The 16,037-nt window shown below is 38.3% G+C and overlaps 1 protein-coding gene across 1 annotated transcript in view; it reads right to left on the bottom strand.

Moving 5' to 3' along the window:
* Nucleotides 1-16,037, bottom strand: part of USH2A (usherin) — a 969,245-nt gene that overhangs the window by 677,419 nt on the left and 275,789 nt on the right. Inside the window, exon 20 of the mRNA XM_055419911.2 lies at nt 5,933-6,163. Within this exon, the coding sequence (XP_055275886.2) occupies nt 5,933-6,163 (231 nt within the window). The remainder of the gene's footprint in view (nt 1-5,932; nt 6,164-16,037) is intronic.

Below are 16,037 nucleotides of genomic sequence, written 5' to 3'. Positions count from 1 at the left end.
ATCACTTTAAAAGCATCATCTTTTAGGATTTGAAATAGCTCAGCTGGAATTCTATCACCTCCACTAGCTTTATTCACGTCCTAAGGCCCACTTAACTTCACATTCAATTGGACTGAATCATAGAAAAAGCAAGGGAATTCTAGAAAAACGTCTACTTCTGCTTCATTGCACTAAAACCTTTACTGATCACAAAAAACTGTGGAAAATACTTAAAGAGAGGGGAATACCAGGCCACCTTACTTGTCTCCTGAGAAACCTATATGCAGGTCAAAAAGCAACAGTTAGAACAAGACATGGAACAACGAACTGGTTCAAATTTGGGAAAGGAGTATGTCAAGGCTGTATACTGTCACCCTGCTTATTTAACTGACATGCAGAGTAAATCATGCGAAATGCTGGACTGGATGAAACACAAGCTGGACTCAAGGTTACCAGGAGAAACATGAATAACTTCAGATATGCAGATGACATCGTGGTGATGGCAGAGAGCAAAGAGGAACTAAAGAGCCTTTTGATGAAGATGAAAGTGGACAGTGAAAAAGCTGGCTTAAAACTCAACATACAAAACATTAAGATCATGGCATCTGGTCCCATCACTTCATGGCAAAGAGATGGGGAAACACAATAGAAGCAATGACAGACTTAATTTTCTTGGGCTCCAAAATCACTGCGTTTGGTGACTGCAGCCATGAAATCAAAAGAAGCTTGCTCCTTGGAAGAAAAGATATGACAAACCCAGACAGCATATTACAAAACAGAGAGATCATTTTGCCAGCAAAGGTCCATCTAGTCAAAGATATGGTTTTTCCAGTAGCCATGTACGGATGTGAGAGTTGGACCATAAAGAAGATTGAGTGCCGAAGAACTGATGCATTCCAACTGTGGTGCAGGACAAGACTCTTGAGATTCCCTTATACTGCAAGGAGATCAAACCAGTCAATCCTAAAGGAAATCAATGCTGAGTATTCATTGGAAGGACTAATGCTGAGTCTGATGCTCCACTACTTTGGCCAGTTGATGCAAAGAGCCAACTCATTGGAAAAGCCCCTGATGTTGAGAAAGATTGAGGGCAGGAGGAGAAGGGGATGACAGAGGAAGAGATGATTGGATGGCATCTTTGACTCAAAGGACATGAGTTTGAGCAAACTCTTGGAGACAGTGAAGGACCGGGAAGCCTAGAATGCTGCAGTCCATGGGGCTGCAAAGAATAGGACACGGCTGAGAAACTGAACAACAACAACAAATTGTGAACAAATTATATGAAAGAATGACAACAAAACAATTAAATCTAAGTGTTTTTAATCTCACAGATGCCTCAGTAATAACTTCTATTTTGAATTTTTGAGCCTACTGAAATATCCTATGCTTATCGATTTAGAATTTTAGAAGTTAAAGGAACTGACCATTCAGTGCAAGCCTCAGGTTAACAGATGAACATGACTAGACCCACATGAAAGTAGTTTATCTAATGTCTCAACACTAGGTAGATTAATTTAACTGTTTTCAGTAACACATTAAATATCACATTTTAATATAGCAATTGCATATTATTCATGCCCCAGATATGACATTTAGGCAAACATATGTGCAGCAGCAGATGAATTAACAGAATAATGATTTTACAAATTGCAGAAGATTTTATAAAATCTGTCTCATAGTGGGTATTAATAAATATTTGTTAAATGAGTAAGAGCTGATAGCTAATATTGAATGACTATAAACTTATCTATGTGCAGACACTGTGCAAAGTTTATTGGATAAGCTATCCCATTTAATCCTAACCTACTTGCTTGATATCAATATTGTAAGTAGTACTATGTCAATTTTAATAAAAGGAAAAAGAGGCACACAGATGATTAAGTGGTTTGTCTAATTACATTTAACTAATAAATAATGGGGCTTAGATCTGCAAGATATCTGTTAGTCTGCTCCCAAATCCCTTATTCTTAATTGTAAAGAAATGGGGGGGGGTGTATTTATACTATGATGCAAATGACTGATAATATACCCTTCCTAAAAATTAGACTTTTGAAAGAATATTTATATCAGAAAAGAAAAGGACTAATGAAAGACTTTAAAAATTTCATCTGGTTCATTTTCAAGCCCAAAGTAGACTTTGACAGAGTTCATATATTACTAAGCGTAATGATTTCTATATTGAGCAACATAAACATATATTCAAATATATGAATCAATATTTGAATTGTTTTCATTCTACCATTTGAGGTAAAAATATTTAAAACAAATATATGGAAGAGGAGGGAGTTATATGAGAGATTCATTTGTTGAACTATAGTAATAAGAATTTATACTGAGACTTTCAACGTATTGCTATGACCATGAAACATGTTGTGAGTATATTTACAAATCCTGTTATTGATGGGTGAAATCTCACATTTTTCTTGTATAAAATATGTATAAAAATACACATTATTGTGTATTTGTGTTTGAGTTATTTGATATATCTATTCAATTTCAGGAATCACTTTTAATTAGAGTTTGAGATTTTGAACTGAATCAAAATAAAAGACATCTGAGTTCTTCTTATAATTATTCACTTTTTATATATAATTCATCATCTTAGAGATGTCCAGGATTTGCTTATTAAATTTTCCTAAGAATATAGAAATTGCATGAAATTTTTAGGAACATGAGTTGACAACACTGTTTGATGCGGAAAAGACTCTGATGCTAGGAAAGGTTGGGGGCGGGAGGAAACAGGGACGACAGAGAATGAGATGGCTGGATGGCATCACCGACTCTGTGGACATGAGTTTGAGTGAACTCCAGGAGTTGGTGATGGACAGGGAGGCCTGGTGTGCTGTGGTTCATGGGGTCGCAGAGAGTTGGACACAACTGAGCGACTGAACTGAACTGAACTGAACTTCAGCACATTTAAAATAATTTTGTTCAGTGTTAGAAAAATCTAGTTTTAGGAACCCTCTAGAATTAATTGATTTAGGAAAAATAATCCCACTCCCAGAAATCTTTGGGGATACAAGTAAATAAATAATGCCAGTACTACTATATATTTTTGTTACTTGAAAGGGCTTCCCAGGTGGTGCTGGTAGTGAAGAATCTGCCTGTTAATGCAGGAGACACGGGTTCTATCCCTGGGTCAGACAAATCCCCTGGAGTAGGAAATGGCAACCTCCTCCAGTATTCTTGCCTGGAGAATTCCATGGACAGAAGAGCCTGGCAAGCTACAGTCCCTGGGGTTACAGAGTCAGACATGACTGAAGCAACTTAGCATGCACGTTACTTGAAAAGCCAAAAACAAAAGACAAATCCAAAAAGTTTAGCAGTGTTGGGTAAAACCTACTACTTGGGTGATCATTACTTCGCCTTCCACCCTCATTTGTTCATTTCAGATACTTGTTCTGCACCTTCTAAAGAACTGTCCACAGTTGCTCACTCCCCCTCTGGCAAAATACCAGCTTTTGAACCAGAAGACTCCAAATTCACATTTCAATTCAGCAGCTGTGGTAATTTGGGGGACCCAGTTACTGGAGCCTCATTTCCTCATAATCCAGGAAGGGGAACATATCTTCTGCGGTTGTAGAGGGAATGAATGACAGAATCTACAAGGAAAATAAATATGCAATGCTAACTATACACTTACCTTTCTACATAAGAAGATACAAATTAAAGAAAGCCATTAAGTTACTTTTGTAAACTTATCTTGGCTCACTGATTGGGTAAATTTAGTTAAACCATGAACCAACTCAATAAAAGTATCCAACCAAACCTGCCAGGTAAGCCAAAGGGTCAAACCAATTAATAACTTGATGGAGACCTGGTTACTTTCAAAGTTAAGACAGCCTTCAAAGCAAGCCACACAGCTCATACAAAGGAGCAAGAGAGGCCCCAAAACGTGCCTAAATGCAGGAGAACTACTTACTCTCCAGGAATCACCAAAGCTCCCGGGAGTCGTTCAAGCCAAAATTGTGATCTCCCTGCCTTGTCCTTCAGATGATGTGGACTCCAAACATATTTTCTGTGCAGCTGGAGGCTTTGTTACAGACAGAAGGATCCTGCTTCATGAGGCCCGTGTTTATGGCCTAACTTTTTTAAAGAGGAATTTGGAAAACTTCCCAGACGCTGCATCTGCCCCAGCCCGTGCACCTCAGAGTCTAAGGCCGGCAAGGGAGGCAGTGCAGACGACTAAATTTATTAACGGTGGATGGGCCACTCTGTCTTTCACAGCAACAGCAGTAGGTGATCCCATCGAAAATCTGTCTGCTGGCTAGCTAGCAAATCCAAGCTGACATGTCTGCCGCAGCGCTACCCAGATGAATGGCAAGAAGGCTGATTCCTCGAAGAAACACACCACAAGCCAAAGGCCGGACCAGGAAGGCAGTTCCAACTCCATCCGAGAGAAAGTCTTTTACTTTCTACCCACAGGTTCTTTTCTAGATAACTATGTTTTCTTTTCATTCCTTTCTCTGACTTTTATGAATAGTAAGCAGAGGTTGAATGTTGTAAGGGAGCTCGGTGATTGAATTTCTAATACTCAGGGAGGAGCTGGATGTACTAGCCAGTGGTCACTCTTAATATATTAATCTTAATATATCACAGCTAGAGCATAATCATGATTCATTGCAAACACACATCAGCAGTCAGCCTCACGTAAAAGCAAACTATTTACTACTTTAAGTAAAAATGAAATGATACACAACCTTGAACTTCAGGGCTCAAGTTCCATTTCATTGTCCTCAACATACACAATATTTGAAAGTCTAGCTATTGCTCCAAAATTAGGTTCTCAGGAGTTAAATTAATATCATTCTGAGTTTATAGAATCATATGTATTATACACTTTGTAAATTCTTTAAATAATGGTAAACTATGTATTATGAATAGCTACCACTTTCTATACCTACAGTCAAATAGTGCTTCTAAAAACTATAATTCATAGAGCAAAAGGCTTCCAGACGATAATACCTGTAAAATCAGGAACTGAGAGAGACGCACGAAGTTAGCCCACACAGTGAGTGTTGGATCTTGGGAGATTGGGACTGACATATATATATACTATGATACTATGTATAAAATGGATAACTAATGAGAACCTACTGCATAGCTCAGGGAACTTTACTCAGTTGTCTGTAGTGACCTAAATTGTATGGCAGTCCAAAAAAGAGGGGATATATGTACACGTATAGCTGATTCACTTTGCTGTACAGCAGAAACTAACAAATCATTGTAAAGTAACTCTACTAGAATAAAAATTGATTGACAAAAGAAAGTAGAAAAAAACAAGAAAATGTTTATATTTTACTGGGGATTTTTGCACTGATTTTTATTTTAAAAATATTGTATTAAAATGTTATTTACATGGACAACTGAGTTTTTGGTGCCTTAAATATTGTGCCTCACTTGCCTTACTCTACTTCTGACCCACAAAATGTAGGCTTTCCCTGAAATTACTTTTTCCGATAATGCTCTCAATAGAACATAGGGTATGAACTGCTGTTACATTTTTTAAAAGAACAGTTACATCAAATAAGTACTAGGAAGAGTTAGTTAAATAGATTTCTTACACTTCTTTTCAGAGACTGTAATAACTCAATGTTTACTAAGCATCTCCAATAGCATGGTGCATTTCTCCAAATCATTTGCCACAGAACTCTTTTCCACAAAGGAAGTGAACACCCTGAGGAACACATTCTGGTAAACAGCATCCAAGAATCATGTCCAGCACATACTCTGATCCAATAAGGCTGCCTTCCCACATCATTTTCTTTCTTTTCTTTCCTCCTCTTACCACTCTTTCCCTGCCCCCTCCAGAATACAGTATGTCCACACGATCAAGCTAAAGTATAAAAAGACTACATTAGCATCTCTATAAACAGGCATAGTAAAAGCTAATAAGAGAAAACACTTCGGGGCTTAAGTGCCTCATAAGGAAAGTGACATCAAGCACACTTACCCGTGAAGTCTGTATTGACTGGGTGAGTAGAGCTGGGGAACTTATAATATCCATGTCCTGTGAAGCGAGTCCCTTTCATCACCATGGCCATTGGAGCCGGTAGAGATGGCTCTCTCCTCTCCAGCTGATACACAGGAGAAGGTCCATTCTGCTCTTCAGGTGCCAGCCACCTAAGATACATGGTTGTGCTGTTGATTCCTTCAACCAGAGGCGGCCTCAGTTGGGCTGGTGCTAAAAATTAGAAAACCCTTGTTACTTTCAAGAACTTGGCTTCCATCTATAGACACCGATATGTACATATATGTTCACAGGCACCTGTGTACAGCATACTCCAAATCAAGTATGGTCTCAAGGATTTCTATGCTTCTAGGAACTGAAAACACAAGATACAATTTGTATTAAAGGCAACTAAAGAAAACTTAAATGACTAATAAATATTAAACAAAGTTTTATTAAAGTTTTTTCTTGTATTTATTCTTTCTTGCTCTATTGATCACTGAGGAAGGCTTTCTTATCTCTCCTTGCTAGTCTTTGGAACTCTGCATTCAGATGCTTATATCTTTCCTTTTCTCCTTTGCTTTTTGCTTCTCTTCTTTTCACAGCTATTTGTAAGGCCTCCTCAGACAGCCATTTTGCTTTTTTGCATTTCTTTTCCATGGGGATAGTCTTGGTCCGTGTCTCCTGTACAATGTCACGGAGTTGGTGATGGACAGGGAGGCCTGGAATGTTGTGATTCATGGGGTCACAAAGAGTCGGACACGACTGAGCGACTGAACTGAACAGACAGTATATAGTCTATTGCTGCCCCACCCAGATTCCATTTCCCAAGCAGGTGCTTCAGTGCTCCATCTTCTGTGCTTGGTCTTTAGTGGCTCATGGCTGCTCCATTTTCTAGAGAATTACCCTGCCTGAGTGGAAGCTACAGGATCCCTTGTGAATCCTGCAGCCAGTGACTTACCAACCAATGGCTACTGATCACAAAGGGCAGAATCCCTTGTCTTAATGTGGTATCAAGTCAAGGCTGCAATCCACAGAAGCCAAACAGGCAAAGGAAATGTTTGAAAAGAGCTAGTCAGGGATACAAGAGAAAGTATGGGGACTGAGAAAAACCAGGTAGGGGCGAATGGTCACCAATTCATGCCAGCCAATGGATGACTCGAGAATGATGACCCAATGTCACCAAATCTTTTAGTTTGCTTTTTAAAAAGTTTTTTTGTGTAATTTTCTGATTTTTTAAAGCTTAGAAACTGGTCTAAATTAAAACAAACAAATCAGCAAAAGCTGCTCTGAAAACCAGACAAAGCATCCACGTGGAAGATATGAGTCTGAGAGCTCAGGGGATGGCAAACTCTTCTCTGGGCACCACAGACTTCAGGCAGCCTCAAGGGTCCTGAAGAGACCACATGACCACTAGCAGGAGCCTGAGCCTTGGGCAGTCAGTACCCCATGCTCACACGCATGCTGGGGCCACGGCATGATCTGAGGTTCAGAGACACTGGAAATTCTGTGGAGCCTTCTGGCAAATCTTCAGAGGCATAGATTTAAGACCTCCCCTAAAACCTACTGGAAATGGATTAGATTAACAACTGAGTTATTGAAAATGAAGCCCCATTTTATTTTCTTAAAGAGTCTGTACGATGAGACTCATATCCACTGTAAGTGTGTCAGCTGGATTTGAGCGGTGAAAGTGTAGAAAAAAAAATCACGTGTCATAATCATCGAGCTTATTTACTATGGACCCAAACTAAAGCTGTGGACTTTAATTTACACTTGTATTAACACAGCCTTGTATAGGCACAAAGTCTTTGTCTGTTTTAATAAATTTAAATTAAAACTTGGCCAGCTTTCTAAAGAGAAACAATTGTGATTCTATTTTCACTTTTAGTAAAGAAGAAAGTGCGCTGAGCAAAAAGTTTAACAACTTAAATAATTTTGTTCATCTTCTGCCACTGTGAACTATGTGATATTTTTATTCTTATATAAATTTATGCATGATTTTCTTTACTATTCTTTGCCAAAAATGAGCTAAATGGTGGGCTCTCAGAGATTTCATTCTATATGCTATGATTTCTCTTCAGAATAATCCAAAACAAAACAAAAAGCTAAGCCAAGCAGAAATTTCTTCTCTCACTAAGCTCATCTTCAGAGTTTGGAGTTAAATCTTCAGCAAGCCATCATTGGCTATAAGCTTAATTGGGAGGAAGGATGGTCAAAGATTTCTGAGTTTTGGGCTCAGGGAAGCAATGAAGGACCAATTCCATCTTTTTCAGTTCAGTTCAGTTCAATTGCTCAGTCGTGTCCGACTCTTTGTGACCCCATGAATCACAGCACGCCAGGCCTCCCTGTCCATCACCAACTCCCAGAGTTCACTCAAACTCATGTCCATCGAGTCGGTGATGCCATCCAGCCATCTCATTCTCTGTTGTCCCCTTCTCCTCCTGCCCCCAATCCCTCCCAGCATCAGAGTCTTTTCCAGTGAGTCAACTCTTCGCATGAGGTGGCCAAAGTATTGCAGTTTCAGCTTTAGCATCAGTCCTTCCAATGAACACCCAGGATTGATCTCCTTTAGAATGGACTGGTTGGATCTCCTTGCAGTCCAAGGGACTCTCAAGAGTCTTCTCCAACACCACATTTTAAAAGCATCAATTCTTCAGCGATCAGATTTCTTCACCATCCAACTCTCACATCCATACATGACCACGGGAAAAACCATAGCCTTGACTAGACAGACCTTTGCTATATATAGCTACCATGTTGGACAGCAAAGACTTAGCGAATCACAAATTATATATATTTGATGTGTTGAAAATAGAAATTCCATTTTAACTATTTAGTGAAATTATGAATAAACCTCCTGTACTTCTTAATAGCAGAAGAATTTTATTACTTCTTTTTATTTTAAAATTAAAAAAAAAATTTATTGGAGTATAGTTGATTTACAATGTTGTGTTAGTTTTTGCTGTACAGTAAAATGAATCAGTTACACATGAACATACGTTTACTCTTTTTTTAACATTCTTTTCCCATATAGTGGCTCAGATAGTAAAGAATTTGCCTGCAATGCAGGAGATCTGGGTTTGATCCCTGCATCAGGAAGATCCTCTGGAGAAGGGAATGACAACCTACTCCAGTATTCTTGCCTGGAGATTTCCATGGACAGAAGAGTCTGGCGGGCTACAGTCCATTGGGTAGCAAAGAGTTGGATACGACTGAGTGACTAACACTATCACTTTTACTTTCCCATACAGGTCATTACATTGTATTGAGAGGAGTTCCCCATGCTATATAGTAGGTCCTTGTTAGTGATCTGTTTTATGTATAGTAGGGGGTATATATAACCCCAATACCCCAGTCATCCCTCCCCACGACTCATTGCAGTACCATTTACAATAGCCAGGACATGGAAGCCATCTAAACATCAACAAAAGAGAAATGAAAAAAGAAGACGCAGTACATATATGCAATAGAATATTACTCAGCCATACAAAAGAATGAAACAAGGCCATTTGCAGCAATGTGAATGCACCTAGAGGATTGTCACACTGATTGAAGGAAGTCAGAGAAAGACAAATATCATAGGATAGCACCTATATGTGGAATCCAAAAATTATGTTACAAATGAAATTATTTACATAGTCAGTTGTAGAAAACAAACATTTAAAATCAGCTTCATTCTCAAGGTCCCATTTGTTTGACATTTGATACTCTTTTACTTTATTCCAATCACCCAGCTGGAAGGAGATAATGAAGCTTTGTACCATTATTTTATTCAAAATCCTTTCCCCAATGAAACATCATCCATAATCACTTCTTTATCAAGAATATAATTTCAGAATCAAACAAAGCAAAAGGAATGCCAGCAACTCAGTAGTTTTTTTTTTTTGGGGGGGGGAGGAGGGTTTGTTTTAATATCTACTAAAATTGAGAGCATGCAATTTTAAAAATATGACAAAATGATTATAATCAATAAGGACAATTCTGCACTGAGAATCCACTAAAATTAATGTTGACTATTTAAACTCTAACAAGTAGCCGAGCATCTCTTCTAGATTCACAGGAGACTTATTCCACTGAGCAATGACAATATTCTTAGGAAGCCAACTACAGAGGAGTGAAACTAGAATATGTGTGTGTGTGTGTGTGTGTGTATTTTATTCACTTGTTTAAAAATAAATAAACACCTCTCAACTGTCTTTTATAGTTTCACTTGGAGTCTCCAGCCCACCAGAAAGGGTGAGCACTTAGTATTAACAGAATGATAATAAGATAAACAGATACTCCTGAACTATTAAACACATGCATACAAACTTAGACTCACTAAGAGACCAGGGAATAAAAGATTAAATCTCAGATCACCAAAGTGGATGGATTATAGGTATAAATTTGTTAATGACAAAGCAATAAATTAAGAGATATTATGGGATTATGGAAAAGTCATTGGAACCTTCTAGAGATTATATTTCACTTTTTTTTAATCCAATTCTGAATGATTTTAGAAAAACACTTCAAAATTTTGTGTCTCAGATTTCTCTCAGACAATATAAGATTAAATTTTCAGTAAGAAACCTTGAAAATAAAATTTTTTAAAAACAATATAATTGTGTTAGTTTTATAAGGCAAATTTCTATATAAGTACAAGGCACTATTATTACTAGCCAATAAAGTATCTTTCAGACTACATATTATAAAATGATTCAATTCATTCACATTCAGAATCTATCTGTATTTACTTAGAAAATTCTCTTATAAATGCAAACCAATATTCATCATTTCAAATAACAAGACACAAATTCTGTTTCCACTTGGAATAAAATTACAATGTATTTTTTGCATTAACTCTGTGATCCAATTTCTAGTCTTGCTCTTCTACTTATAATCATTCTTTTACAAAACACTCTGTAATATATATCCTTTTATCTGTAGCATCTATTACTTTATAATCTGATTAATAGCATATCATAATGCATAAATTTACACTTGCAAAATTTATGTAGTGTGGAATTTGAGCTTCTTAGGATAAGAACTGAAGACTAAATGAACAGAAGCTCTTGCTGATGACACCTCTTTAAAATCGAATCTGTGTTTTCAAGGAAGAGTTTGTTGTCTATGAAGACTGCATGGCTGTGTCAATGTCTTAAAGCATCCGCAACTACTAGGAAGATGGCAATCTAGGAATAAACAGCCTTTCCTCATTTCAGGGATGTAAGGGGAACACAAATATATGACATCTTCAGGTATCTTGTCAGTGAAAAATGATTCTTTTTCTCAGAGATGCAAACCATCACAGGAAATGTGATTTGCCAAACGCTGCTAGCCACAAACACCTGTGAAAAAGGGCACTGGGACCAGGACTCAGACCTGATATCCAGATTGATCATGAAGACAGGATTTTCCAGTTAGCAAGCACTCTCCAGTCAGGGCCAGAAGAGGAAAGGATTCTCCTCCTGACTTTCCGAGATCTCCCAGCACTCAGATAGACCTTGTTGACTGGTCTATTCTCTGGCTGAGTAAAGAACAGCATCAATTTTCCCATTCTCTTCTTTGTTTATTTGTCTCTTTCAAGAAAGAAGATGTATAATGGAACTGATCTGGAAAGGAGAAAACTTAGGTTCTATACTGGTCCTTTAAGACCCTACTTATGGAACATTGGCTAATCCGTTATTTGACCTCTGTTAAGTATTTCACACACTCATTTTTTTGGGTATTGAAGTTTAGTTGATGTACAATATTATATAAGTTACAGGTGTACAACAGAGTGATTCACAATTTTCAGAGGCTATACTCCATGTACAGTTATAAGATGTTGGCTATGTTGCCTGTGTTGTACAATATATCCTTGTAGCTTATTTGATACATAATAATTTGGACCTCTCATTTCCTACCCCTATGATATAACTTCTCTCTTCCCTCTTCCCACTCATAACCACTAGTTTGTTCTCTGTATCTGTGGGGCTGCTTTTTGGGTTAATTTCATTAGTTTGTCGTATTTTTTTTAGATTCCATATATAAGTGATACAATATTGTCTTATTTCACTTAACAAATGCCTTCCAAGTCCATCCATGTTGTCTCATTGGCAAATTTCATTCTTTTTAGTGGCTGAGTAGTATTCCATTGGGTATATGTAGGTCCATCTAGTCAAAGCTATCTTTTTTCCAGTAGTCATGTACGGATGTGAGAGTTGGACTATAAAGAAAGCTGAGCACCAAAGAATTGATGCTTTTGAACTGTGGTGTTAGAGAAGACTCTTGAGAGTCTCTTGGACTGCAAGGAGATCCAACCAGTCAATCCTAAAGGAGATCAGTCCTGGGTGTTCATTGGAAGGGCTGATGTTGAAGCTGAAACTCCAATACTTTGGACACCTGATGCAAAGAACTGACTCATTGGAAAAGACCCTAATGCTGGGAAAGATTGAAGGCAGGCAAAGGGAACAACAGAGGATGAGATGTTTGGATGGCATCACCAACTTGATGTACCTGAGTTTGAGCAAGATCTGGGAGTTGGTGATGGACAGGGAAGCCTGGTGTGCTGCAGTCCATGGGTTCAGAGAGTTAGACACGACTGAGCAACTGAACTGAACTGATATGTAGTACATCTTCTTTATCCATTTATTTGTTGATGGATGCTTAGGTTGCTTTCATATTTTGTCAATTATAAATAATGCTGTTATGAATATTGGGGTGCACGCATCTTTTCAAATTAGTGCTTTTTTTAATTTCAGATATATACTCAGGGGTAGAATTGCTGGCTAGTATCTCATTTATTGAAGAACATGACAGACCCGATTATACCTATGATCTCTTCCAGTTAGAAAATTCTGGCTGAACATTTGCAAGTAGTGTTTCTCAAGAGTAAATCATGAAGGGGTGTTGGACATACAGGTCCCTCATCCCTCCAGAAACCCAACCAACTTATCCCTGCAACTCTGAGTCACTTTGTTCTTTACCATGGCACACAAATATTATGATTTTTCTATGTGTTTTATGATATAAAGAAAGTCCAGAAAGCATTTCTTTTCAATAATTTAAGGTGAATCACCTTCTTGGTGAATATACACTACCTTAGCCAGTTGTCATACTGGTGATTCTCCATAATTTGCACACAACTTGCATCCTACATATAAAGCAAGTGAGCCATGATTTCTGAACTTCACATCGCAGCAGTGATGACAACAAGCATTGTTCCCTAAAGTCCCCCATTAATAAAAGGTAGTTGCTTGGACTGTAATTATGGCATCTTTCCTACCCAAACTTGAAGCTTTTATGGGGCTTATGCAATTAACTACTTAAATGCATCGTAACACTTGCTTCTCTGACAGCAAAGTATTGATTTTTTAATAATTTTCAAGTCTCCTCTAGCACAAATAAATGTACTACAGTTACAGTTAATGCACTGTGTACATGCATTAAATGTTAGTGTGACAGAATTTATTATTTTGTGATATATAGAACTGAAGTCAGGCTTCTCAGAAAGTAGCATCATGGATCCAACATCAGTATGGAAACTACCATTGTCCTTGATACTCCCAATTCCCTAACTTCGAAAAGCTAGAGATCTCTTACTTAGGCTTAAAATAAAGGAGGGGGTACTGAGTATAAATCTTTCCTAGGTGTCAGTGTAGGAGAAAATTAATAGTCCAGCAGAGAAGATAACAGTTTATTTTTCCCTAAAGGAGTCACTGTGGGTGTATGGCAACTTTGTTCACATGAATTTCAATGTAGCTTTTCCCTTGCATTTATTTCAGTTCAGTTCAGTCACTCAGTCGTGTCCGACTCCTTGCGACCCCATGAATCACAGCACTCCAGGCCTCCCTGTCCATCACCAACTCCCGGAGTTCACTCAAACTCATGTCCATCGAGTTGGTGATGCCATCCAGCCATCTCATTCTTTGTCGTCCCCTTCTCCTCCTGCCCCCAATCCCTCCCAGCATCAGAGTCTTTTCCAGTGAGTCAGCTCTTCGCATGAGGTGGCCGAAGTATTGGAGTTTCAGCTTTAGCATCAGTCCTTCCAGTGAACACCCAGGATTGATCTCCTTTAGAATGAACTGGTTGGATATCCTTGCAGTCCAAGGGACTCTCAAGAATCTTCTCCAACACCACAGTTCAAAAGCATCAATTCTTCGGCAATCAGCTTTCTTTACCATCCAACTCTCACATCCATACATGACCACTGGAAAAACCATAGCCTTGACTAGACGGACCTTTGTTGGCAAAGTAATTTCAGTTCAGTTCAGTTCAGTCGCTCAGTCGTGTCTGACTCTCTGCGACCCCATGAATCACAGCACGCCAGGCCTCCCTGTCCATCACCAACTCCCGGAGTACACTCAAACTCATGTCCACAGAATCGGTGATGCCATCCAGCCATCTCATTCTCTGTCATCCCCTTCTCCTCCCGCCCCCAACCTTTCCCAGCATCAGAGTCTTTTCCAGTGAGTCAACTAGTCGTAGGACATATCAAAATATTTTGCATCCAATAGTCTGTTTCAATTCTTAAACATTTTAATTGTGCTGTTTAACGCCTGTATTAACTGTGGTTAATACATCAGAAAACTGAAACAGTGTTTTACAAAGTGTGATTTCTACATGCCATTTCTGCTATGCCGAAAAGGTCAACAGAGGTCTCATGAAAGTCACTTATCTAAATACAGACCTGGCAACAGAGACCTTACACAGTGTATCAACAAGCCTTTTCCTTGGGCACAGCACACATTCAACATTAAAGTTGGTGAGTAAAAAGCAGTTAATTTTGTTTTGTTAGAAATAATATCATTTTAGTTTTAGCATCTAAGACAGATGCCAGCATTTCACTCTGAACAGATGGTAATTCCATCTAATAGTGCATGTCTGTATTAGTAAGGTCTGTTGTGTATACAAACAGTAATAAACAGTAGGTAAGGATCAAAATAAATTTTAATTGTTGACATTAAATTCTGGCAGCCACAATTCTAAGGCTGCAATATTCCTTTTTCAAGTCTGTCAGATTTACTAAAGCTACACAAGCTTTGTCCAAAGCTGCCAGATCCTAGCTTCCATAGAAAGATATTGCATCCTCCCAGCTCCTGGTCTGCACCAGGGTTGCCTGTTTTCCTACACTGAAATAATCATTCAGGAATAACATGAGATCGGTGCTACCACTGATGCAATGCTCTTCCAGGATTTTTTTTAGAATGCTCCCAGAGGACTGAACCTTTAATTAAGAGGTTGATTTTGAAAATGTTGTATCCAGTTGCTACACAATGGGTTCCAGTGTTATCACAGTCACTTTCCTACTCTGCTAAGTAAAGGTCTCTCATTCAATCTCATCTATTCTCATTGCAAATCTGGGCATTCCTGAACTTCTCTGAGACTGACATCATCCCTTTCATTTGGTTTGCTTTGCCAGAATCTGAAGGATTTCCCTAACAATCGCAGCTCTCATCGGCTGAACTCTTCTGTAGGTTTTACTGTGGATCAAGCCTGCCAACAAGCACCAATTTGGTTCTCAAAACGTCTCCAACGATCTGGTATTACAAGTAGTAGCTGCTATTTATTTTGGGAAGCTGCCATGTCAAAAAAAAATAATTATAAAAAAACCCAGTTTGGCATTCAAGTGACTGTTCAATAACAAACATGCTTTGCAATCAAATTTCTTTTTAAAAAATGGATGTATTTTTTGAATCATGAAAAATATATTGCTTCTACCATATGGGACAACCAACGACTCACCGACCGATTTCAGATGCAGCATATTGAGCTGACCATATGTTACAGTGCTGTTGAATGGCTGAGTGATTCATGCCCGTCACATTCTAGTATATCAATTAAAGCTCCTTGAAGTCTGCATGATTTGTGTCTCTGTTATTAAACCCTGCTAATTCATCCCACTTACACATCTGTTATAAATCTCTAGGAGTGCTGCATGATTCATGGCAATCTGTGAGCATGCTACAGCAAATTCTTCTCCTTGTAATTAACAGTAAATTGTTTTACTGCCATGCAATGAATTTTTCAGTTATATTGCAAATGAACTCCTAAATGTGCGGTTCTTTCCTAAGAACTGACTTATATCATTAGGCAATTAAAAAGTATTGCTTTGAACCAAAAGCTTTTAATCAAGAGAAATACAACT

The sequence above is a fragment of the Moschus berezovskii genome, chromosome 17 (assembly GCF_049115385.1).
Source record: "Moschus berezovskii isolate FMDL1 chromosome 17, NW_MosBer_1.0, whole genome shotgun sequence".
Lineage (NCBI taxonomy): Eukaryota > Metazoa > Chordata > Mammalia > Artiodactyla > Moschidae > Moschus > Moschus berezovskii.
This window is presented reverse-complemented; position numbering and strand designations above follow the sequence as displayed.